Here is a 25977-nt window from a genome sequence, read left to right on the forward strand (position 1 = left end):
ATTCAGTAGCCCATAGCAGGGTTAGGATAAGGACTGAATATTCAGTAGCCCATAGCAGGGTTAGGATAAGGACTGAATATTCAGTAGCCCATAGCAGGGTCAGGATAAGGACTGAATATTCAGTAGCCGATAGCAGGGTTAGGATAAGGACTGAATATTCAGTAGCCCATAGCAGGGTTAGGATAAGGACTGAATATTCAGTAGCCCATAGCAGGGTTAGGATAAGGACTGAATATTCAGTAGCCCATAGCAGGGTTAGGATAAGGACTGAATATTCAGTAGCCCATAGCAGGGTTAGGATAAGGACTGAATATTCAGTAGCCCATAGCAGGGTTAGGATAAGGACTGAATATTCAGTAGCCCATAGCAGGGTTAGGATAAGGACTGAATATTCAGTAGCCCATAGCAGGGTTAGGATAAGGACTGAATATTCAGTAGCCCATAGCAGGGTCAGGATAAGGACTGAATATTCAGTAGCCCATAGCAGGGTCAGGATAAGGACTGAATATTCAGTAGCCCATAGCAGGGTCAGGATAAGGACTGAATATTCAGTAGCCGATCGACAGACAGATAGATAGATAGATAGATAGATAGATAGATAGATAGATAGATAGATAGATAGATAGATAGATAGATAGATAGATAGATAGATAGATAGATAGATAGATAGAGAGGCTGTTGAACAAAAATGTTTCATGAGCTGAAATAAAATATACCAGAAATTTTCATTAGCGGGGTGAGGGGGCTTGCGGAGGAGTTTTTCTGTCTGTAGTAAAGCCCTTTTGTGTGGGGGGGGGAGAGGGGGAAGAGAGAGAGAGGGGGGGAAGAGAGAGAGAGAGAGAGAGAGAGAGAGAGAGAGAGAGGTACTCCAGGGTAGGGTGCTCCTGCATTTGGTCACGTTGTTGGACTCTTCAGAGTGGTAGCGGTGGTGTTGCTAGGGGTGTTTCTACGGGCCTCCAGCCTCAGTTTGATTGGTCGTTTTGGCATCAGCAGACCCTGGTTGTCCATCTCCAAAGGGATCTATAGAGATGAAAATAACAGAACATAACCCTGGTTGTCCATCTCCAACAGGATCTATAGAGAATAACAGACCATGTTAAACCAGGTGCTGACCATGTTAAACAGGTGCTGACCATGTTAAACAGGTTGTGACCATGTTCAAACAGGTGGTGACCATGTTAAAACAGGTGGTGACCATGTTAAAACAGGAGGTGATAATGTAAAACAGGAGGTGACCATGTTAAACAGGAGGTGACCATGTTAAACAGGAGGTGACCATGTTAAACAGGAGGTGACCATGTTGAAACAGGTGCTGACCATTTTAGAACAGGAGCTGACCATGTTAAAACAGGTGGTGACCATGTTAAAACAGGTCCATGTTAAAACAGGTGCTGACCATGTTAAAACAGGTGGTGACCATGTTAAAACAGGTGCTGACCATGTTAAAACAAGTGCTGAGCATGTTAAAATAGGTGCTGACCATGTTAAAACAGGTCCATCTTAAAACAGGTGGTGACCATGTTAAAGCAGGTGGTGACCATGTAAAACAGGTCCATGTTAAAACAGGTGGTGACCAAGTTAAAACAAGTGGTGACCATGTAAAAGCAGGTGGTGACCATGTTAAAACAGGTCCATTTTAAAACAGGTCCATATTAAAACAGGTGGTGACCATTTTAAAACAGGTGCTGACCATGTTTAAACAGGTGGTGGCCATGTTAAACAGGTGGTGACCATGTTAAAACAGGTGCTGACCATTTTAAAACAGGTGGTGACCATGTTAAAACAGGTCCATATTAAAACAGGTGGTGACCATGTTAAAACAGGTCCATATTAAAACAGGTCCATATTAAAACAGGTGGTGACCATTTTAAAACAGGTGGTGACCATGTTAAAACAGGTGGTGACCATGTTAAAACAGGTCCATGTTAAAACAGGTCCATATTAAAACAGGTGGTGACCATGTTAAACAGGTGCAGACCATGTTAACACAGGTGGTGACCATGTAAAACAGGTGGTGACCATGTAAAACAGGTGGAGACCATGTTAAAAAAGGTGGTGACCATGTTAAACAGGTGGTGACCATGTTAAACAGGTGGTGACCATGTTAAAACAGGTGGTGACCATGTTAAAACAGATGCTGACCATGTTAAAACAGGTCCATGTTAAAAGAGGTAATAACCATGTTAAAACAGGTGGTGACCATGTTAAATCAGGTGACCATGTAAAACAGGTGGTGACCATGTTAAAACAGATGCTGACCATGTAAAAACAGGAGCTGACCATGTTAAAACAGGTTGTGACCATGTTAAAACAGGTGGTGACCATGTAAAAACAGGTGGTGACCATGTTAAAATAGGTTGTGACCATGTTAAAACAGGTGGTGACCATGTAAAACAGGTGGAGACCATGTTAAAACAGGAGGTGATCATGTTAAAACAGGTCCATGTTAAACCAGGTGGTGACCATGTTAAAACAGGTCCATGTTAAACCAGGTGGTGACCATGTTAAAACAGGTGGTGACCATGTTAAACAGGTGGTGACCATGTTAAAACAGGTCCATGTTAAAACAGGTGGTGACCATGTTAAAACAGGTGCTGACCATGTTAAACAGGTGGTAACCATGTTACAACAGCTGGTGACCATGTAAAACAGGTGGTGACCATGTAAAACAGGTGGTGACCATGTTAAAACAGGTGGTGACCATGTTAAAACAGGTGGTGACCATGTTAAAACAGGCACTGACATGTTAAAACAGGTGGTGACCATGTTAAAACAGGCACTGACATGCTAAAACAGGTGGTGACCATGTTAAAACAGGTCCATGTTAAAACAGGTGGTGACCATGTTAAAACAGGTGCTGACCATGGTAAAACAGGTGGTGACCATGCTGAAACAGATACTGATGTTTGTTGATGTCATATTGCGTCTGCTCAGGTGAGCGTCTCACCTCGGTCTCGTCGCAGACGGAGAAAGTGAAACTCTGGAGGATCTCGACCATGGCCAGTTTGATCATGATCAGGGCGAAGCGCATCCCGATACAGTTCCTGGGCCCCGCCCCAAATGGCATGTATGTGTACGGATCAATAGACTCCTTGTTCTCCTTACTGAACCTGGACAGGGGGAGGGCAGACACATTACACATTGTATTGTAGTTGATTTGTGGTTGTGGTTCAGACACATTACACATTGTATCGTAGTTGATTTGTGGTTGTGTTATTGTTGTACTGTGGTTGTATTATGGTTGTGTTATGGTTGTGCTGTGGTTACGGTGCGTTCCAGTACCTCTCTGGCTTGAACTCCTCAGGGTCAGACCAGATCTCTGGGTCACGATGGAGGGTCCACGTGGGAACCAGGACAATGCAGTCTTTGGGGATGACGATGCCGTTGATCTCCACCGTCTTCTTGGCGACCCTCTCTAGTCGCGGGGCGATGGGGTACAGTCTCAGAGACTCGTTCAACACACAGTCCAAATAGTCCATCTGCATCAGAGCTTCGTACTGGATTGGAGCCTGCACCATGGTTACACACACATCAGTAACTCACCCCATCTGACACCGGGGATACACACACATCAGTACCTCACCCCATCTGACACCGGGGTTACACACACATCAGTACCTCACCCCATCTGACACCGGGGTTACACACACATCAGTACCTCACCCCATCTGACACCGGGGTTACACACACATCAGTACCTCACCCCATCTGACACCAGGGATACACACACATCAGTACCTCACCCCATCTGACACCGGGGTTACACACACGTCAGTACCTCACCACATCTGGCACCCACACTATCTATCTCCTCCTGCAGTTTGGTCATGGTGTGGGGGTTACCTTGTTGGAGAACACAGTATCTATCTCCTCCTGCAGTTTGGTCATGGTGTGGGGGTTACCTTGTTGGAGAACACAGTATCTACCTCCTCCTGCAGTTTGGTCATGGTGTGGGGGTTACCTTGTTGGGGAACACAGTATCAATCTCCTCCTGCAGTTTGGTCATGACATGGTGGTTGGTTGCCAAGTTATAGGCCAGGAAACTCATAGTACTGCTGCTGGTCTCGTAGCCGGCGAAGATGAAGATCATGGCCTGAGACAAGATCTCATGATCAGTCAGTCCTGTGGAGGGAGAGAGAGAGAGGAAAGGAGAGAGAGAGAGGAAAGGAGAGAGAGAGAGATTCCAGGTGTGTATCAGTAGTTTACAGGTGTATGTTTGTAACAGGTGTGTGTTTGTAACAGTAGTTTACAGGTGTGTGTTTGTAACAGGTGTGTGTTTGTAACAATAGTTTACAGGTGTATGTTTGTAACAGGTGTGTGTTTGTAACAGTAGTTTACAGGTGTGTGTTTGTAACAGGTGTGTGTTTGTAACAATAGTTTACAGGTGTATGTTTGTAACAGGTGTGTGTTTGTAACAATAGTTTACAGGTGTGTGTTTGTAACAGTAGATTACAGGTATGTGTTTGTAACAGTAGTTTACAGGTGTGTGTTTGTAACAGTAGTTTACAGGTGTGTTTTTGTAACAGTAGATTACAGGTGTGTGTTTGTAACAGTAGTTTACAGGTGTGTGTTTGTAACAGGTGTGTGTTTGTAACAGTAGTTTACAGGTGTATGTTTGTAACAGGTGTGTGTTTGTAACAGTAGTTTACAGGTGTGTGTTTGTAACAGGTGTGTGTTTGTAACAATAGTTTACAGGTGTATGTTTGTAACAGGTGTGTGTTTGTAACAATAGTTTACAGGTGTGTGTTTGTAACAGTAGATTACAGGTGTGTGTTTGTAACAGTAGTTTACAGGTGTGTGTTTGTAACAGTAGTTTACAGGTGTGTGTTTGTAACAGTAGATTACAGGTGTGTGTTTGTAACAGTAGTTTACAGGTGTGTGTTTGTAACAGGTGTGTGTTTGTAACAGTAGTTTACAGGTGTGTGTTTGTAACAGTAGTTTACAGGTGTATGTTTGTAACAGGTGTGTGTTTGTAACAGTACTTTACAGGTGTTTGTTTGTAACAGGTGTGTGTTTGTAACAATAGTTTACAGGTGTGTGTTTCTAACAGTAGATTACAGGTGTGTGTTTGTAACAATAGTTTACAGGTGTGTGTTTGTAACAGTAGATTACAGGTGTGTGTTTGTAACAGTAGTTTACAGGTGTGTGTTTGTAACAGTAGATTACAGGTGTGTGTTTGTAACAATAGTTTACAGGTGTGTGTTTGTAACAGTAGATTACAGGTGTGTGTTTGTAACAGTAGTTTACAGGAAAGTGTGTTTGTAACAGTAGATTACAGGTGTGTGTTTGTAACAGGTGTGTGTTTGTAACAGTATTTTACAGGTGTGTGTTGGTAACAATAGCTTCCACGTGTTTGTTCGGCAGGTACCTTTAGTCTGTTCCTCTCCTGTCTTTGTGTCACTGCCTTTCTGAGAGTCGATCATCAGCTGTAAGAAATCCACCCGATTCTGGAAGCAGAAAGACATGAGGTCAAATCTGTCCAATCACATCCAACACAAACAGATTCCACTGTATCTGGACCAATCACAACCAACACAAACAGATTCTAATGGATCTCGTCCAATCACAACCAACACAAACAGATTCTAATATGAATGTAGATATTAGGGTCCCAATAGTAGTCTTTTTAAATTCCAACAAGATATCGATATGGACGTTTCATATTGATGTCCATTACTAGTTACGTAGGTTTTCCTAATCTTAATAAATAAATACAGAATATTCCAATACAAATATAAATGTACAGATGAAAATATCAACATAACAATCAAATATAAATATAAAACATGTTTACAGTTGAGTTCCCAGTGTCACGTCCAGATTTGATCTTAGCCAGCGAGGCATAAAAGAAGTCTGTCACCGCAGTCGGGAAGAAAGAAAACTTCATCTTCTCCAAGATAGGACCAGTGAAGGGAAACAAAGCTGGAGAAGGAGAGGAGGGGAGGAGAAGAGGAGAGGAGGGGAGGAGGAGAGGAATGGAGGGGAGGGCGGGAGAGGAGGAGAGGAACGTTTTACATAAAGTTTTAGTTTAGTTTATTAATTTGACCATTTTAAAAAACAAGCACACAAACAAGTCAAACAACATTTAAAATCAAAAGCTTAGGTACCCTAATACGCAAATAAATAGTACAATTTATTAAGACAGGGAGAATAGTATGTTCATTACCGGCCGATAAATAAGAAAGAAGGCGCTTTCTTCCAAACGCTTGGAAACACTACAGCCACCTGGAAAAACTACAACTTCTGTGTCCTTTTTCCAAAAACCCGCCTGAAACTTTTTCTAAAGACTGTTGACATCTAGTGGAAGCCCTAGGAACTGCAATCTGGGAGGACTTGGGCTTATAATTATAGTACTAGACATTGAAAATAGTGGTAAACTGAATATCTTTTTGGGGGGATGGTTTGTCCTCGAGGCTTTGCCTGCCATATCATTTAACAGTTTTAGAAACTTTAGAGTGTTTTCTATCTAAATCTACCAATTATATGCATATTCTAGCTTCTGGGCCTGAGTATCAGGCAGTTTACTTTGGGCACGCTTCTCATCCGGAGGAGACAATACTGCCCCCTTTCCCAAACAGGTTTAACATATTCATACATTTGCTCATGTACAATTCCCTGCACGATTTTGATGTTGCATTGAGGATAGATACAGGCCTACAATTCCCAGGGTCAGACTTTATACCCTTCTTATACAGAGGTATACAACTTTATAGGATTAAAAAGTAAACTTTGCGTCCGTGTGTGTCTGCGCATGCGTGTGTCTCACCGACTAGGAGGAACAGTGGGTTGAACAGGTCAAGCTTGAGCATCTTCTTGACGTTGGAGACAAAGGGGTCTGAAGGGTTGTTCAGAGAGTCAATGTCCACACTGAAAGCTGTGCTGGTGACCACGTCCATACTGTAGGGCCCAAAGAACCTGCAACACAACCACAACTACTGACCACCAACCACACAACTACTGACCACACAACTACTGACCACACAACTACTGACAACAATGTCCACACTGAAAGCAGTGCTGGTGACCACGTCCATACTGTAGGGCCCAAAGAACCTACAACACAACCACAATTACACAACTACTGATTACACAACTTACTGACCACCCAACTACTGACCACCCAACTACTGACCACAACCACACAACTACTCACCATACAACTACTGATCACACCTACTGACCACCCAACTACTGACCACAACAACACAACTACTGACCACAACCACACAACTACTGACCACCCAACTACTGATCACACCTACTAACCACAACTACTGACCACCCAACTACTGACCACAACAGCATAACTACTGACCACAACTACTGACCACCCAACTACTGACCACAACTACTGACCACAACTACTGACCACCCAACTACTGACCACAACACAACTACTGACCACAACCTCTGACCACAACCACACAACTACTGACAACACAACTACTGACCACAACCACACAACTACAGACCACACAACTATTGACCACAATCAGACAACTACTGACCACAACCACACAACTATTTTCCACAACCACACAGTTACTGACCACAACTACTAACCACAACCAAACAGTTACTGACCACAGAACTACTGACCACAACCACACAACTATTGACCACAACCACACAGTTACTGACCACATAACTACTGACCACAGCCACACAACTCCTGACCACAATCACACAGTTACTGACCACAACCACACAACTACTGACCACAATCACACAACTACTGACCACAATCACACAACTACTGACCACACAACAACTGACCACAATCACACAACTACTGACCACACAACAACTGACCACAATCACACATTTACTGACTACACAACTACTGACCACACAACTACTGACCACAACCACACAACTACTGACCACAACCACACAGTTACTGACCACACAACTACTGACCACAGCCACACAACTGTTGACCACAACCACACAATTATTGACCACAACCACACAGTTACTGACCACAACTACCAACCACAACTACTAACCACAAAACTACTGACCACAACCACACAACTATTCACCACAACTACTGACCCCAAATCTACTGACCACACATCTACTGACCACACAACTACTGACCACAACCACTCAACTATTGACCACAAATCTACTGACCACACATCTACTGACCACACAACTACATTGGCAAGACAAAGTATGTGAACCCTTTGGAATTACCTGGATTTCTGCATAAATTAGTTATACAATTTGATCTGATCTTCATCTAAGTCACAACAATAGACAAACACAGTCTTCTTAAACTAATAACACACAAATTATTGTATTTTTCTTGTCTATTTTGAATACATAATTTAAACATTCAAAAGTATGTGAACCCCCCTAGGTTAATGACTTCTCCAAAAACAAATTGGAGTCAGGAGTCAGCTAACCTGGAATCCAATCAATGAGACGAGATTGGGGATGTTGTTTTGAGCTGCCCTGCCTTATAAAAAACACACAAAATGTGAGTTTGCTATTCACAAGAAGCATTGCCTTATGTGAACCATGGCTCGAACAAAAGAGATCTCAGAAGACCTGAGATTAAGAATTGTTGACTTGCATAAAGCTGGAAAGGGTTACAAAAGTATCTCTAAAAGCCTTGATGTTCATCAGTCCACGGTAAGACAAATTGTCTATGAATGGAGAATGTTCAGCACTGTTGCTACTCTCCCTAGGAGTGGCCGTCCTGCAAAGATGACTGCAAGAGCACTGCGCAGAATGCTCAATGAGGTTAAGAAGAATCCTATATTGTCAGCTAAAGACTTACAGAAACCTCTTGAACATGCTAACATCTCTGTGGACGAGTCTGCGATACGTAAAACAATAAACAAGAATGGTGTTCATGGGAGGACACCACAGAAGAAGCCACTGCTTTCCCCCCCCAAAAAAAATTTCAGAACATCTGAAGTTCGCAGAAGTGCACCTGGGTGTTCCACAGCGCTACTGGCAAAATATTTTGTGGACAGAAAGTTTAGTTGATTGGAAGGAACACACAACACTATGTGTGGAGAAAAAAAAGGCACAGCACACCAACATAAAAACCTCTTTCCAACTGTAAAGTCTGGTGGAGCATCATGGTTTGGGGCTGCTTTGATGCCTCAGGGCCGCTTTGATGCCTCAGGGCCTAGACAGCTTGCTGTCATCAACGGAAAAATGTATTCCCAAGTTTATCAAGACATTTTGCAGGAGAATGGAAGGCTATCTGTCCGCCAATTGAAGGTCAACAGAAGTTGGGTGATGCAACAGGACAACGACCCAAAACACAGAAGTAAATCAACAACAGAATTGTCGTGACTTAGATGAAGATCAGATCAAATTCGATGACCATTTATGCAGAAATACAGGTAATTCCAAAGAGTTCACATACTTTTTCTTGCCACTGTATGTATGTGTATTACAATAAAGAGGTGTAAGGTGAAATGTCAGAGGTAAGAGGTTAGAGGTCAGGACTCACTCCTTCACTTCAATGGTCTGGTCTTTATCTGCCTGCTTCTTCATTCCACTCAGCAGGGTAGAAGAGTGCTGCTTCATGATACCAAACATCTAGAGGAGAGAGAGATAGATAGAGATATATAGAGAGAGAGGTAGAGCGAGAGAGAGAGGTAGAGAGGTAGAGAGAGAGAGGTAGAGAGAGAGGTAGAGAGGCAGAGAGAGAGAGGTAGAGAGAGAGAGATAGAGAGAGAGAGGTAGAGAGAGAGGTAGAGAGAGAGGTAGCGAGAGAGAGAGAGAGAGGTAGAGAGAGTGCTGCTTCATTATTAGGGTTGAATGGCCATAAACCAGTTACCGAGATTAACGCACAAAACCACTCCCTTTTCCCGGGATAAATAACTAAGAGAAACCAGTCAATTACGTTCCTTAGCGCTTGGATTCCCATTCAGAAGAAGATAGACAAGAATAGCTTGCTGGATATTGTTGTTGTTGTTGCATTTCCTATACAAATAGACTAATCGAAGAGGGATGCTCTTGTTTGCTGAATGTTAAATACAGCAGTGAATAGAAATCACGGTTAGAAAATACTGGTAGAAATCACGGGTAGAATCACGGGTAGAAATCACGGGTAGTTTGAAAGAAGAGTGAACGCGCAATGGTGGTAGACTATAGCCAAAATTAATTAGGACCCATAACCATTCAGACTCATAACCATTCAGACCCATAACCATTCAGACCCATAACCATTCAGACCCATAACCATTCAGATGGTGGTAGACTATAGCAGTTATTAATTCAGACCCATAACCATTCAGATGGTGGTAGACTATAGCAGTTATTAATTCAGACCCAAAACCATTCAGACCCATAACCATTCAGATGGTGGTAGACTATAGCAGTTATTAATTCAGACCCATAACCATTCAGATGGTGGTAGACTATAGCAGTTATTAATTCAGACGCATAACCATTCAGATGGGGGTAGACTATAGCAGTTATTAATTCAGACCCATAACCATTCAGATGGGGGTAGACTATAGCAGTTATTAATTCAGACCCATAACCATTCAGACCCATAACCATTCAGATGGTGGTAGACTATAGCAGTTATTAATTCAGACCCATAACCATTCAGATGGGGGTAGACTATAGCAGTTATTAATTCAGACCCATAACCATTCAGACCCATAACCATTCAGACCCATAACCATTCAGATGGGGGTAGACTATAGCAGTTATTAATTCAGACCCATAACCATTCAGATGGTGGTAGACTATAGCAGTTATTATTTCAGACCTATAACCATTCAGACCCATAACCATTCAGATGGTGGTAGACTATAGCAGTTTTTAATTCAGACCCATAACCATTCAGACCCATAACCATTCAGATGGGGGTAGACTATAGCAGTTATTAATTCAGACCCATAACCATTCAGACCCATAACCATTCAGATGGTGGTAGACTATAGCAGTTATTAATTCAGACCCATAACCATTCAGATGGTGGTAGACTATAGCAGTTATTAATTCAGACCCATAACCATTCAGATGGTGGTAGACTATAGCAGTTATTAATTCAGACCCATAACCATTCAGATGGTGGTAGACTATAGCAGTTATTAATTCAGACCCATAACCATTCAGATGGCGGTAGACTATAGCAGTTATTAATTCAGACCCATAACCTAACCATTCAGACCCATAACCATTCAGATGGTGATAGACTATAGCAGTTATTAATTCAGACCCATAACCATTCGGATGGTGGTAGACTATAGAAGTTATTAATTCAGACCCATAACCATTCAGATGGCGGTAGACTATAGCAGTTATTAATTCAGACCCATAACCTAACCATTCAGACCCATAACCATTCAGTTGGTGGTAGACTATAGCAGTTATTAATTCAGACCCATAACCATTCGGATGGTGGTAGACTATAGCAGTTATTAATTCAGACCCAAAACCATTCAGACCCATAACCATTCAGATGGCGGTAGACTATAGCAGTTATTAATTCAGACCCATAACCATTCAGATGGTGGTAGACTATAGCAGTTATTAATTCAGACCCATAACCATTCAGATGGTGGTAGACTATAGCAGTTATTAATTCAGAACCATAACCATTCAGACCCATAACCATTCAGATGGGGGTAGACTATAGCAGTTATTAATTCAGACCCATAACCATTCAGATGGTGGTAGACTATAGCAGTTATTAATTCAGACCCATAACCATTCAGATGGTGGTAGACTATAGCAGTTATTAATTCAGACGCATAACCATTCAGATGGGGGTAGACTATAGCAGTTATTAATTCAGACCCATAACCATTCAGATGGGGGTAGACTATAGCAGTTATTAATTCAGACCCATAACCATTCAGACCCATAACCATTCAGATGGTGGTAGACTATAGCAGTTATTAATTCAGACCCATAACCATTCAGATGGTGGTACACTATAGCAGTTATTAATTCAGAACCATAACCATTCAGACCCATAACCATTCAGATGGTGGTAGACTATAGCAGTTATTAATTCAGACCCATAACCATTCAGATGGGGGTAGACTATAGCAGTTATTAATTCAGACCCATAACCATTCAGACCCATAACCATTCAGACCCATAACCATTCAGATGGGGGTAGACTATAGCAGTTATTAATTCAGACCCATAACCATTCAGATGGTGGTAGACTATAGCAGTTATTATTTCAGACCTATAACCATTCAGACCCATAACCATTCAGACCCATAACCATTCAGATGGTGGTAGACTATAGCAGTTTTTAATTCAGACCCATAACCATTCAGACCCATAACCATTCAGATAGGGGTAGACTATAGCAGTTATTAATTCAGACCCATAACCATTCAGACCCATAACCATTCAGATGGTGGTAGACTATAGCAGTTATTAATTCAGACCCATAACCATTCAGATGGTGGTAGACTATAGCAGTTATTAATTCAGACCCATAACCATTCAGATGGTGGTAGACTATAGCAGTTATTAATTCAGACCCATAACCATTCAGATGGTGGTAGACTATAGCAGTTATTAATTCAGACCCATAACCATTCAGATGGCGGTAGACTATAGCAGTTATTAATTCAGACCCATTACCTAACCATTCAGACCCATAACCATTCAGATGGTGATAGACTATAGCAGTTATTAATTCAGACCCATAACCATTCGGATGGTGGTAGACTATAGAAGTTATTAATTCAGACCCATAACAATTCAGATGGCGGTAGACTATAGCAGTTATTAATTCAGACCCATAACCTAACCATTCAGACCCATAACCATTCAGTTGGTGGTAGACTATAGCAGTTATTAATTCAGACCCATAACCATTCGGATGGTGGTAGACTATAGCAGTTATTAATTCAGACCCAAAACCATTCAGACCCATAACCATTCAGATGGCGGTAGACTATAGCAGTTATTAATTCAGACCCATAACCATTCAGATGGTGGTAGACTATAGCAGTTATTAATTCAGACCCATAACCATTCAGATGGTGGTAGACTATAGCAGTTATTAATTCAGAACCATAACCATTCAGACCCATAACCATTCAGATGGGGGTAGACTATAGCAGTTATTAATTCAGACCCATAACCATTCAGATGGTGGTAGACTATAGCAGTTATTAATTCAGACGCATAACCATTCAGATGGGGGTAGACTATAGCAGTTATTAATTCAGACCCATAACCATTCAGACCCATAACCATTCAGATGGTGGTAGACTATAGCAGTTATTAATTCAGACCCATAACCATTCAGATGGTGGTACACTATAGCAGTTATTAATTCAGAACCAGAACCATTCAGACCCATAACCATTCAGATGGTGGTAGACTATAGCAGTTATTAATTCAGACCCATAACCATTCAGATGGGGGTAGACTATAGCAGTTATTAATTCAGACCCATAACCATTCAGACCCATAACCATTCAGACCCATAACCATTCAGATGGGGGTAGACTATAGCAGTTATTAATTCAGACCCATAACCATTCAGATGGTGGTAGACTATAGCAGTTATTATTTCAGACCTATAACCATTCAGACCCATAACCATTCAGACCCATAACCATTCAGATGGTGGTAGACTATAGCAGTTTTTAATTCAGACCCATAACCATTCAGACCCATAACCATTCAGATGGGGGTAGACTATAGCAGTTATTAATTCAGACCCATAACCATTCAGACCCATAACCATTCAGATGGTGGTAGACTATAGCAGTTATTAATTCAGACCCATAACCATTCAGATGGTGGTAGACTATAGCAGTTATTAATTCAGACCCATAACCATTCAGATGGTGGTAGACTATAGCAGTTATTAATTCAGACCCATAACCATTCAGATGGCGGTAGACTATAGCAGTTATTAATTCAGACCCATAACCTAACCATTCAGACCCATAACCATTCAGATGGTGATAGACTATAGCAGTTATTAATTCAGACCCATAACCATTCGGATGGTGGTAGACTATAGAAGTTATTAATTCAGACCCATAACCATTCAGATGGCGGTAGACTATAGCAGTTATTAATTCAGACCCATAACCTAACCATTCAGACCCATAACCATTCAGTTGGTGGTAGACTATAGCAGTTATTAATTCAGACCCATAACCATTCGGATGGTGGTAGACTATAGCAGTTATTAATTCAGACCCAAAACCATTCAGACCCATAACCATTCAGATGGCGGTAGACTATAGCAGTTATTAATTCAGACCCATAACCATTCAGATGGTGGTAGACTATAGCAGTTATTAATTCAGACCCATAACCATTCAGATGGTGGTAGACTATAGCAGTTATTAATTCAGAACCATAACCATTCAGACCCATAACCATTCAGATGGGGGTAGACTATAGCAGTTATTAATTCAGACCCATAACCATTCAGATGGTGGTAGACTATAGCAGTTATTAATTCAGACGCATAACCATTCAGATGGGGGTAGACTATAGCAGTTATTAATTCAGACCCATAACCATTCAGACCCATAACCATTCAGATGGTGGTAGACTATAGCAGTTATTAATTCAGACCCATAACCATTCAGATGGTGGTACACTATAGCAGTTATTAATTCAGAACCAGAACCATTCAGACCCATAACCATTCAGATGGTGGTAGACTATAGCAGTTATTAATTCAGACCCATAACCATTCAGATGGGGGTAGACTATAGCAGTTATTAATTCAGACCCATAACCATTCAGACCCATAACCATTCAGACCCATAACCATTCAGATGGGGGTAGACTATAGCAGTTATTAATTCAGACCCATAACCATTCAGATGGTGGTAGACTATAGCAGTTATTATTTCAGACCTATAACCATTCAGACCCATAACCATTCAGACCTATAACCATTCAGATGGTGGTAGACTATAGCAGTTTTTAATTCAGACCCATAACCATTCAGACCCATAACCATTCAGATGGGGGTAGACTATAGCAGTTATTAATTCAGACCCATAACCATTCAGACCCATAACCATTCAGATGGTGGTAGACTATAGCAGTTATTAATTCAGACCCATAACCATTCAGATGGTGGTAGACTATAGCAGTTATTAATTCAGACCCATAACCATTCAGATGGTGGTAGACTATAGCAGTTATTAATTCAGACCCATAACCATTCAGATGGCGGTAGACTATAGCAGTTATTAATTCAGACCCATAACCTAACCATTCAGACCCATAACCATTCAGATGGTGATAGACTATAGCAGTTATTAATTCAGACCCATAACCATTCGGATGGTGGTAGACTATAGCAGTTATTAATTCAGACCCATAACCATTCAGATGGCGGTAGACTATAGCAGTTATTAATTCAGACCCATAACCATTCGGATGGTGGTAGACTATAGCAGTTATTAATTCAGACCCAAAACCATTCAGACCCATAACCATTCAGATGGCGGTAGACTATAGCAGTTATTAATTCAGACCCATAACCATTCAGATGGGGGTAGACTATAGCAGTTATTAATTCAGACCCATAACCATTCAGATGGTGGTAGACTATAGCAGTTATTAATTCAGACCCATAACCATTCAGATGGTGGTAGACTATAGCAGTTATTAATTCAGAACCATAACCATTCAGACCCATAACCATTCAGATGGGGGTAGACTATAGCAGTTATTAAATCAGACCCATAACCATTCAGATGGCGGTAGACTATAGCAGTTATTAATTCAGACCCATAACCATTCAGATGGGGGTAGACTATAGCAGTTATTAATTCAGACCCATAACCATTCAGATGGCGGTAGACTATAGCAGTTATTAATTCAGACCCATAACCATTCAGATGGGGGTAGACTATAGCAGTTATTAATTCAGACCCATAACCATTCAGATGGTGGTAGACTATAGCAGTTATTAATTCAGACCCATAACCATTCAGATGGTGGTAGACTATAGCAGTTATTAATTCAGACCCATAACCATTCAGATGGCGGTAGACTATAGCAGTTATTAATTCAGACCCATAACCATTCGGATGGTGGTAGACTATAGCAGTTATTAATTCAGACCCAAAACCATTCAGACCCATAACCATTCAGATGGCGGTAGACTATAGCAGTTATTAATTCAGACCCATAACCATTCAGATGGTGGTAGACTATAGCAGTTATTAATTCAGACCCATAACCATTCAGATGGTGGTAGACTATAGCAGTTATTAATTCAGAACCATAACCATTCAGACCCATAACCATTCAGATGGGGGTAGACTATAGCAGTTATTAAATCAGACCCATAACCATTCAGATGGCGGTAGACTATAGCAGTTATTAATTCAGACCCATAACCATTCAGATGGGGGTAGACTATAGCAGTTATTAATTCAGACCCATAACCATTCAGATGGCGGTAGACTATAGCAGTTATTAATTCAGACCCATAACCATTCAGATGGGGGTAGACTATAGCAGTTATTAATTCAGACCCATAACCATTCAGATGGTGGTAGACTATAGCAGTTATTAATTCAGACCCATAACCATTCAGATGGTGGTAGACTATAGCAGTTATTAATTCAGACCCATAACCATTCAGATGGCGGTAGACTATAGCAGTTATTAATTCAGACCCATAACCTAACCATTCAGACCCATAACCATTCAGATGGTGATAGACTATAGCAGTTATTAATTCAGACCCATAACCATTCGGATGGTGGTAGACTATAGCAGTTATTAATTCAGACCCATAACCATTCAGATGGCGGTAGACTATAGCAGTTATTAATTCAGACCCATAACCTAACCATTCAGACCCATAACCATTCAGTTGGTGGTAGACTATAGCAGTTATTAATTCAGACCCATAACCATTCGGATGGTGGTAGACTATAGCAGTTATTAATTCAGACCCAAAACCATTCAGACCCATAACCATTCAGATGGCGGTAGACTATAGCAGTTATTAATTCAGACCCATAACCATTCAGATGGTGGTAGACTATAGCAGTTATTAATTCAGACCCATAACCATTCAGATGGTGGTAGACTATAGCAGTTATTAATTCAGAACCATAACCATTCAGACCCATAACCATTCAGATGGGGGTAGACTATAGCAGTTATTAAATCAGACCCATAACCATTCAGATGGCGGTAGACTATAGCAGTTATTAATTCAGACCCATAACCATTCAGATGGGGGTAGACTATAGCAGTTATTAATTCAGACCCATAACCATTCAGATGGCGGTAGACTATAGCAGTTATTAATTCAGACCCATAACCATTCAGATGGGGGTAGACTATAGCAGTTATTAATTCAGACCCATAACCATTCAGATGGTGGTACACTATAGCAGTTATTAATTCAGACCCATAACCATTCAGATGGCGGTAGACTATAGCAGTTATTAATTCAGACCCATAACCATTCAGATGGTGGTAGACTATAGCAGTTATTAATTCAGACCCATAACCATTCAGACCCATAACCATTCAGATGGTGGTAGACTATAGCAGTTATTAATTCAGACCCATAACCATTCAGATGGTGGTAGACTATAGCAGTTATTAATTCAGACCCATAACCATTCAGATGGTGGTAGACTATAGCAGTTATTAATTCAGACCCATAACCATTCAGATGGTGGTAGACTATAGCAGTCATTAATTCAGACCCATAACCATTCAGATGGTGGTAGACTATAGCAGTTATTAATTCAGACCCAAAACCATTCAGATGGTGGTAGACTATAGCAGTTATTAATTCAGACCCATAACCATTCAGATGGTGGTAGACTATAGCAGTTATTAATTCAGACCCATAACCATTCAGACCCATAACCATTCAGACCCATAACCATTCAGATGGTGGTAGACTATAGCAGTTATTAATTCAGACCCATAACCATTCAGACCCATAACCATTCAGACCCATAACCATTCAGATGGTGGTAGACTATAGCAGTTATTAATTCAGACCCATAACCATTCAGATGGTGGTAGACTATAGCAGTTATTAATTCAGACCCAAATAAGAACGAAATCTTTGTGAAGAGAAGTGAAAGCCATCACCATGTAATTCTAGTCCTATATGAAGAAGATCTGGGTCCTGGGTGGTGCAGCGGTCAATACCATTGCAGAGCGACAATACAGCCTGGTGTTCGATCCCAGGCTGTGTCACAACTGACTGTGACCGGGAACCCCATAGGATGGCACACAATTGTACCAGCGCCGTCCGGGACCTTGTCTTATCGTGCTCCAGCGACTCCTTGTGACAGGGCCGAGCGCCTGCAAGCTGACTCGGGTTGTCAGTCGAAGGGTGATTCACATTAGTGCTGCTGACAACCAGGTCAAGCAGGAAGTAGGTGGTCAAAAGGGTCATGTTTCAGAGGAGGCATAACTCCATCTTTGAGTAATAATGTAAATAAGGTATCTAAAATAAGTTTAGAAAGAGTTTATAACAAGCTATAATGAGTTTATAACAAGCTATTAAGCGTTTACAAAGAGGGTGTAACAAGCTATAATGAGTTTATAGAGTTTATAAGAAGCTATAATGAGTTTATAGAGTTTATAACAAGCTATAATGAGTTTATAGAGTTTATAACAAGCTATATTGAGTTTATAGAGTTTATAACAAGCTATAATGAGTTTATAGAGTTTATAACAAGCTATAACAAGTTTATAGAGTTTATAACAAGCTATATTGAGTTTATAGAGTTTATAACAAGCTATATTGAGTTTATAGAGTTTATAACAAGCTATAATGAGTTTATAGAGTTTATAACAAGCTATATTGAGTTTATAGAGTTTATAACAAGCTATATTGAGTTTATAGAGTTTATAACAAGCTATATTGAGTTTATAGAGTTTATAACAAGCTATATTGAGTTTATAGAGTTTATAACAAGCTATATTGAGTTTATAACAAGCTATAATGAGTTTATAGAGCTATAACAAGCTATAATGAGATTATAGAGTTTATAATAAGCTATAAAGTGTTTATAACAAGCTATAATAAGTTTATAAAGGGTTTATAACAAGCTATATTGAGTTTATAAAGAGTTTATAACAAGCTATAATGAGTTTATAGAGTTTATAACAAGCTATATTGAGTTTATAGAGTTTATAACAAGCTATATTGAGTTTATAGAGTTTATAACAAGCTATAATGAGTTTATAGAGTTTATAACAAGCTATATTGAGTTTATAGAGTTTATAACAAGCTATATTGAGTTTATATAGTTTATAACAAGCTATAATGAGTTTATAGAGCTTATAACAAGCTATATTGAGTTTATAAAGAGGTTATAACAAGCTTATGAGTTTATAGAGTTTATAAAATGCTATAATGAGTTTATAGAGTTATAACAAGCTATAATGAGTTTATAACAAGCTATAATGAGTATATAGAGCTATAACAAGCTATATTGAGTTTATAACAAGCTATACTGAGTTTATAGAGTTTATAACAAGCTATATTGAGTTTATAGAGTTCATAACAAGCTATATTGAGTTTATAGAGTTTATAACAAGCTATATTGAGTTTATAGAGTTTATAACAAGCTATATTGAGTTTATAACAAGCTATAATGAGTTTATAGAGCTATAACAAGCTATAATGAGATTATAGAGTTTATAATAAGCTATAAAGTGTTTATAACAAGCTATAATGAGTTTATAAAGGGTTTATAACAAGCTATATTGAGTTTATAAAGAGTTTATAACAAGCTATATTGAGTTTATAGAGTTTATAACAAGCTATAATGAGTTTATAGAGTTTAACAAGCTATAATGAGTTTATAGAGTTTATAACAGGCTATAATGAGTTTATAGAGTTTATAATAAGCTATAAAGTGTTTATAACAAGCTATAATGAGTTTTTTAAAGAGTTGATAAACATAGAAAGGGAGAGATGGGGGGATGGTTCTACCTCTTTTAGTCGTCCAGAGGTAAAGGAAGGTGAGAGGACACTGCGGATCCGTCTCCATGTATCGTCCTCGGCAACGGACAACGCATCAAACAGCTCACCATTCAGATGGAAGTTCTAAAACATGGAGGACAGTTGTATTAATTATCAAACAGCTCACCATTCAGATGGAAGTCCTAAAACATGGAGGACAGTTGTATTAATGATCAAACAGCTCACCATTCAGATGGAAGTCCTAAAACATGGAGGACAGTTGTATTAATTATCAAACAGCTCACCATTCAGATGGAAGTCCTAAAACATGGAGGACAGTTGTATTAATTATCAAACAGCTCACCATTCAGATGGAAGTCCTAAAACATGGAGGACAGTTGTATTAATTATCAAACAGCTCACCATTCAGATGGAAGTCCTAAAACATGGAGGACAGTTGTATTAATTATCAAACAGCTCACCATTCAGACAGACGTCCTAAAACATGGAGGACAGTTGTATTAATTATCAAACAGCTCACCATTCAGATGGAAGTCCTAAAACATGGAGGACAGTTGTATTAATTATCAAACAGCTCACCATTCAGATGGAAGTCCTAAAACATGGAGGACAGTTGTATTAATTATCAAACAGCTCACCATTCAGATGGAAGTCCTAAAACATGGAGGACAGTTGTATTAATTATCAAACAGCTCACCATTCAGATGGAAGTCCTAAAACATGGAGGACAGTTGTATTAATTATCAAACAGCTCACCATTCAGATGGAAGTCCTAAAACATGGAGGACAGTTGTATTAATTATCAAACAGCTCACCATTCAGATGGAAGTCCTAAAACATGGAGGACAGTTGTATTAATTATCAAACAGCTCACCATTCAGACAGACGTCCTAAAACATGGAGGACAGTTGTATTAATTATCAAACAGCTCACCATTCAGATGGAAGTCCTAAAACATGGAGGACAGTTGTATTAATTATCAAACAGCTCACCATTCAGATGGAAGTCCTAAAACATGGAGGACAGTTGTATTAATTATCAAACAGCTCACCATTCAGACAGACGTCCTAAAACATGGAGGACAGTTGTATTAATTATCAAACAGCTCACCATTCAGATGGAAGTCCTAAAACATGGAGGACAGTTGTATTAATTATCAAACAGCTCACCATTCAGACAGACATCCTAAAACATGGAGGACAGTTGTATTAATTATCAAACAGCTCACCATTCAGACAGACATCCTAAAACATGGAGGACAGTTGTATTAATTATCAAACAGCTCACCATTCAGATGGAAGTCCTAAAACATGGAGGACAGTTGTATTAATTATCAAACAGCTCACCATTCAGATGGAAGTCCTAAAACATGGAGGACAGTTGTATTAATTATCAAACAGCTCACCATTCAGATGGAAGTCCTAAAACATGGAGGACAGTTGTATTAATTATCAAACAGCTCACCATTCAGATGGAGTCCTAAAACATGGAGGACAGTTGTATTAATTATCAAACAGCTCACCATTCAGATGGAAGTCCTAAAACATGGAGGACAGTTGTATTAATTATCAAACAGCTCACCATTCAGATGGAAGTCCTAAAACATGGAGGACAGTTGTATTAATTATCAAACAGCTCACCATTCAGATGGAAGTCCTAAAACATGGAGGACAGTTGTATTAATTATCAAACAGCTCACCATTCAGACAGAAGTCCTAAAACATGGAGGACAGTTGTATTAATTATCAAACAGCTCACCATTCAGACAGAAGTCCTAAAACATGGAGGACAGTTGTATTAATTATCAAACAGCTCACCATTCAGATGGAAGTCCTAAAACATGGAGGACAGTTGTATTAATTATCAAACAGCTCACCATTCAGATGGAAGTCCTAAAACATGGAGGACAGTTGTATTAATTATCAAACAGCTCACCATTCAGACAGAAGTCCTAAAACATGGAGGACAGTTGTATTAATTATCAAACAGCTCACCATTCAGATGGAAGTCCTAAAACATGGAGGACAGTTGTATTAATTATCAAACAGCTCACCATTCAGACAGAAGTCCTAAAACATGGAGGACAGTTGTATTAATTATCAAACAGCTCACCATTCAGATGGAAGTCCTAAAACATGGAGGACAGTTGTATTAATTATCAAACAGCTCACCATTCAGATGGAAGTCCTAAAACATGGAGGACAGTTGTATTAATTATCAAACAGCTCACCATTCAGACAGAAGTCCTAAAACATGGAGGACAGTTGTATTAATTATCAAACAGCTCACCATTCAGACAGACATCCTAAAACATGGAGGACAGTTGTATTAATTATCAAACAGCTCACCATTCAGACAGACATCCTAAAACATGGAGGACAGTTGTATTAATTATCAAACAGCTCACCATTCAGAATGATGTTCTTTAACAACAGTTGTATTAATTATATGATTTAATAATGATCACAGTATTTACATAATATTCACACTACTTTAAAATGAATGAATAATGAACATAGTATTTACATAATATTCACACTACTTTAAAATGAATGAATAATGATAACCGTATTTACATAATATTCACACTACTTTAAAATGAATGAATAATGATAACCGTATTTACATAATATTCACACTACTTTAAAATGAATGAATAATGATAACCGTATTTACATAATATTCACACTACTTTCAAATGAATGAATAATGAACATAGTATTTACATAATATTCACACTACTTTAAAATGAATGAATAATGATAACTGTATTTACATAATATTCACACTACTTTAAAATGAATGAATAATGATAACCGTATTTACATAATATTCACACTACTTTAAAATGAATGAATAATGATAACCGTATTTACATAATATTCACACTACTTTAAAATAATGAATAATGAACATAGTATTTACATAATATTCACACTACTTTAAAATGAATGAATAATGATAACCGTATTTACATAATATTCACACTACTTTAAAATGAATGAATAATGAACGACACAAATAATGTATTAATAATATCAGTCATAATGTCAGGATTATAATTATTCAGATTATTATTAGGGGGATGTGTGTGTGTGTGTGTGTGTGTGTGTGTGTGTGTGTGTGTGTGTGTGTGTGTGTGTGTTTGTCTCACCCTGCGGTTGGTGAAGATGTTGTAACACTCTTTAATCAGGACGGTCTTGATCATGCTTTTGTCCATGATACACAGAACAGGCTGCCTCCCATCATAGATCCTTCACAGAGGAGAAACACACACCTGGCTTTAACCACTATATATAGACCTACATGATACACAGAACAGGCTGCCTCCCATCATAGATCCTTCACAGAGGAGAAACGCACACCTGGCTTTATGGTACACAGAACAGACTGCCTCCCATCATAGATCCTTCACAGAGGAGAAACACACCTGGCTTTAACCACTATATATAGACCTACATGGTACACATTACAGACTGCCTCCCATCATAGATCCTTCACAGAGGAGAAACACACCTGGCTTTAACCACTATATATACACACCTACATGGTACAGACTGCCTCCCACCATAGATCCTTCACAGAGGAGAAACACACAGGGTTGTGTTAATCAGTAACTGTTTACATGTAAAGAAGATAGATTTTTTTAAAACGGTAACTGTAATCTGTTAAATTAAAAGCAAAATATATTATAATCAGATTACAGATATTTTTTGAAAAACTAGATGATAACTTTGAGGATTACTTTAAGATCAGAAAAGGATGTTTGCAAAACAATTTTAATCTTTGACACTTCTCTGTTTTCTCAATGACGTTCAAACCAGTTTAAATTTGTTTAATCATATTATATATATATATTAGTGTTGGCTTCTGACTGATCCAGTCACTGAGGGAAATTATAATGTTTATGTTCCTGTTTCCTCAGGATATGTTATCGTTATCAGGGATCCTATTGGAGGAGAAGAGACACAGTCTGGTACCAGTCACCATGACAACCGTGATTACGTTACTGAGTTTGGGCTAATGTTGGACAGGTAAAACTAGTAACTGAATGTAATCAGATTACGTTACTGTGTTTGGGGTAATGTAGGACAGGTAAAACTAGTAACTGAATGTAATCAGATTACGTTACTGAGTTTGGGGTAATGTTGGACAGGTAAGACTAGTAACTGAATGTAATCAGATTACGTTACTGAGTTTGGGGTAATGTTGGACAGGTAAAACTAGTAACTGAATGTAATCAGATTACGGTACTGAGTTTGGGGTGATGTTGGACAGGTAAAACTAGTAACTGAATGTAATCAGATTACGTTACTGAGTTTGGGGTAATGTTGGACAGGTAAAATTAGTAACTGAATGTAATCAGATTACGTTACTGTGTTTGGGGTTATGTTGGACAGGTAAACTAGTAACTGAATGAATTGAAAGGAGGTGATGAAGGTGATGAATTGAAAGGAAAGAGCATAGTACAGTTGTAAGTCATCCTAGTACGGTACAGCCGACTGAACTCACCCCCAGATTCTCCCGTACTTCTGAAAGCACTCTGTGTCAAAGTTAGTGAAGCCCTGCAGAGAGAGATAGAAAAAAGAGAAAACAGCTGATTCATGCCCTAGGAGGTCGTGTAGGTGTGTCCTACACCTGAACAGAGAACACACCTGAAATAGGTGAGGGTTGAGGAGGGTTTGTTATTTTATATGGTCCCCAGGGTCAATAATACAACTTCTAGACTGATCAAGTCTCATATAACCTTTCATTTATATATTGTTAAAACAACCGGCTAGTCCTCTTTTTCCTTCTCAATGCATTGTTTTACATGGGGGGAAATAACACTGTTGTTTAAAATATGAGAGAGATATTTATTCTGAATGGGTACTAACCTTTTTATACTCCAACATTGTGCCAAAGTAAGGTAGGGGTTTGGGACCAGGGATACCCATCTTAGTGAATACACCATAGGGCCAGTACCCGTACCTGTACACACACACACACATACACACACACACACACACACACACACACACACACACACGCACACACACGTTAACTATCAGTATGTTCTTGAGAATTATACAATGTATATCTTATCTTGCATTGTTGGAAAAGGACCCCTAACTAAGCATTTCACTGTTAGTCTACACCTTTTAACTACGATAAATGTGACAAATAACATTTGATTTGATGTAAGTTCTTACACTACAATGAGGGTGATGAGGAGGGCCAGGAGGGTCCAGGTCTCAGCGGAGAAGTATGGTAGAAAACTCATCATCTTTCCTCCGGTTCGGCTCCCTGCTGCTTCTGAAAACAAAGGCTCCGTTTTCTCTCAGACTCATTCGAGTTCACTTCTCCGATGGTCTGACAGGTTTTGAGTTGTTTTTTCTGTTCAAGTTCTAGTGTGGTTCTTCTGTGACGCGGCAGATCTCGACTAACGACCGTTGCTCTTCTCCGTGCTCTGTTTGTTACAAGCGATTATTGTATCCCGTCGGAAAAGCACCTGTGTGATGCTAGCTAGAATAAGGATGAGCAACAATGGAATTTGCGGTTCGACTTCAAAATAAAAGTCCCATGCTGAAACTGATGCAAACGGATACAAATGGTGGAATAATGCCATATTTGGATTAGATATTGCTAAACAGGGTTAGAATGTTGTTATACGAATTAAACAAAAGACAATGAGTAGTTAATTTAACACACAAACATAGTTGAAGTCCCACTGTGGCTGTATTAGAATTGCATTGAGGCAGACTTCTATTGCACTGTACAGCGTTACCTCTGGATCTTGGGTCCATGAAATGTGAAGAGTTTACACAAATATTGGCGTCTTAGCTCTTATTGCAGGACTTTACCTGTGGGAAATCACCTCACAATTCCATAAGTTCATTAAACAAAATAATAACATTTAACCTTTATTAAACTAGGCAAGTCAGTTAAGAACAAATTATTATTTACAATGACAGCCTACCCCAGCCAAACCCAGATGATGCTGGGCCAATTGTGCGCCACCCTATGAGACTCCCAATCACATTCGGATGTGATACAGCCTGCATTCGTTTCAGGGA

General features: G+C 39.4%; 1 protein-coding gene across 1 annotated transcript; it reads right to left on the minus strand.

Moving 5' to 3' along the window:
- Positions 1 to 749: 749 nt before the first annotated feature.
- LOC110511934 (cytochrome P450 3A27) lies at positions 750 to 25449 on the minus strand. Its single transcript, XM_090194749.1, has 13 exons — positions 25114 to 25449; positions 24799 to 24892; positions 24434 to 24486; positions 23076 to 23175; positions 19931 to 20044; positions 9479 to 9567; positions 6767 to 6915; positions 5795 to 5922; positions 5369 to 5447; positions 3962 to 4122; positions 3283 to 3509; positions 2948 to 3110; positions 750 to 1020 (listed from the first exon to the last, which is right to left on the minus strand). Exons 1-13 carry the CDS (start codon positions 25185 to 25187, stop codon positions 895 to 897), a joined length of 1557 nt encoding a protein of 518 aa, XP_090050875.1. The 5' UTR covers positions 25188 to 25449; the 3' UTR covers positions 750 to 894.
- Positions 25450 to 25977: the final 528 nt, after the last annotated feature.

The sequence above is a fragment of the Oncorhynchus mykiss genome, chromosome 13 (assembly GCF_057628025.1).
Source record: "Oncorhynchus mykiss isolate SJ-2025 chromosome 13, ASM5762802v1, whole genome shotgun sequence".
NCBI classification, from domain to species: domain Eukaryota; kingdom Metazoa; phylum Chordata; class Actinopteri; order Salmoniformes; family Salmonidae; genus Oncorhynchus; species Oncorhynchus mykiss.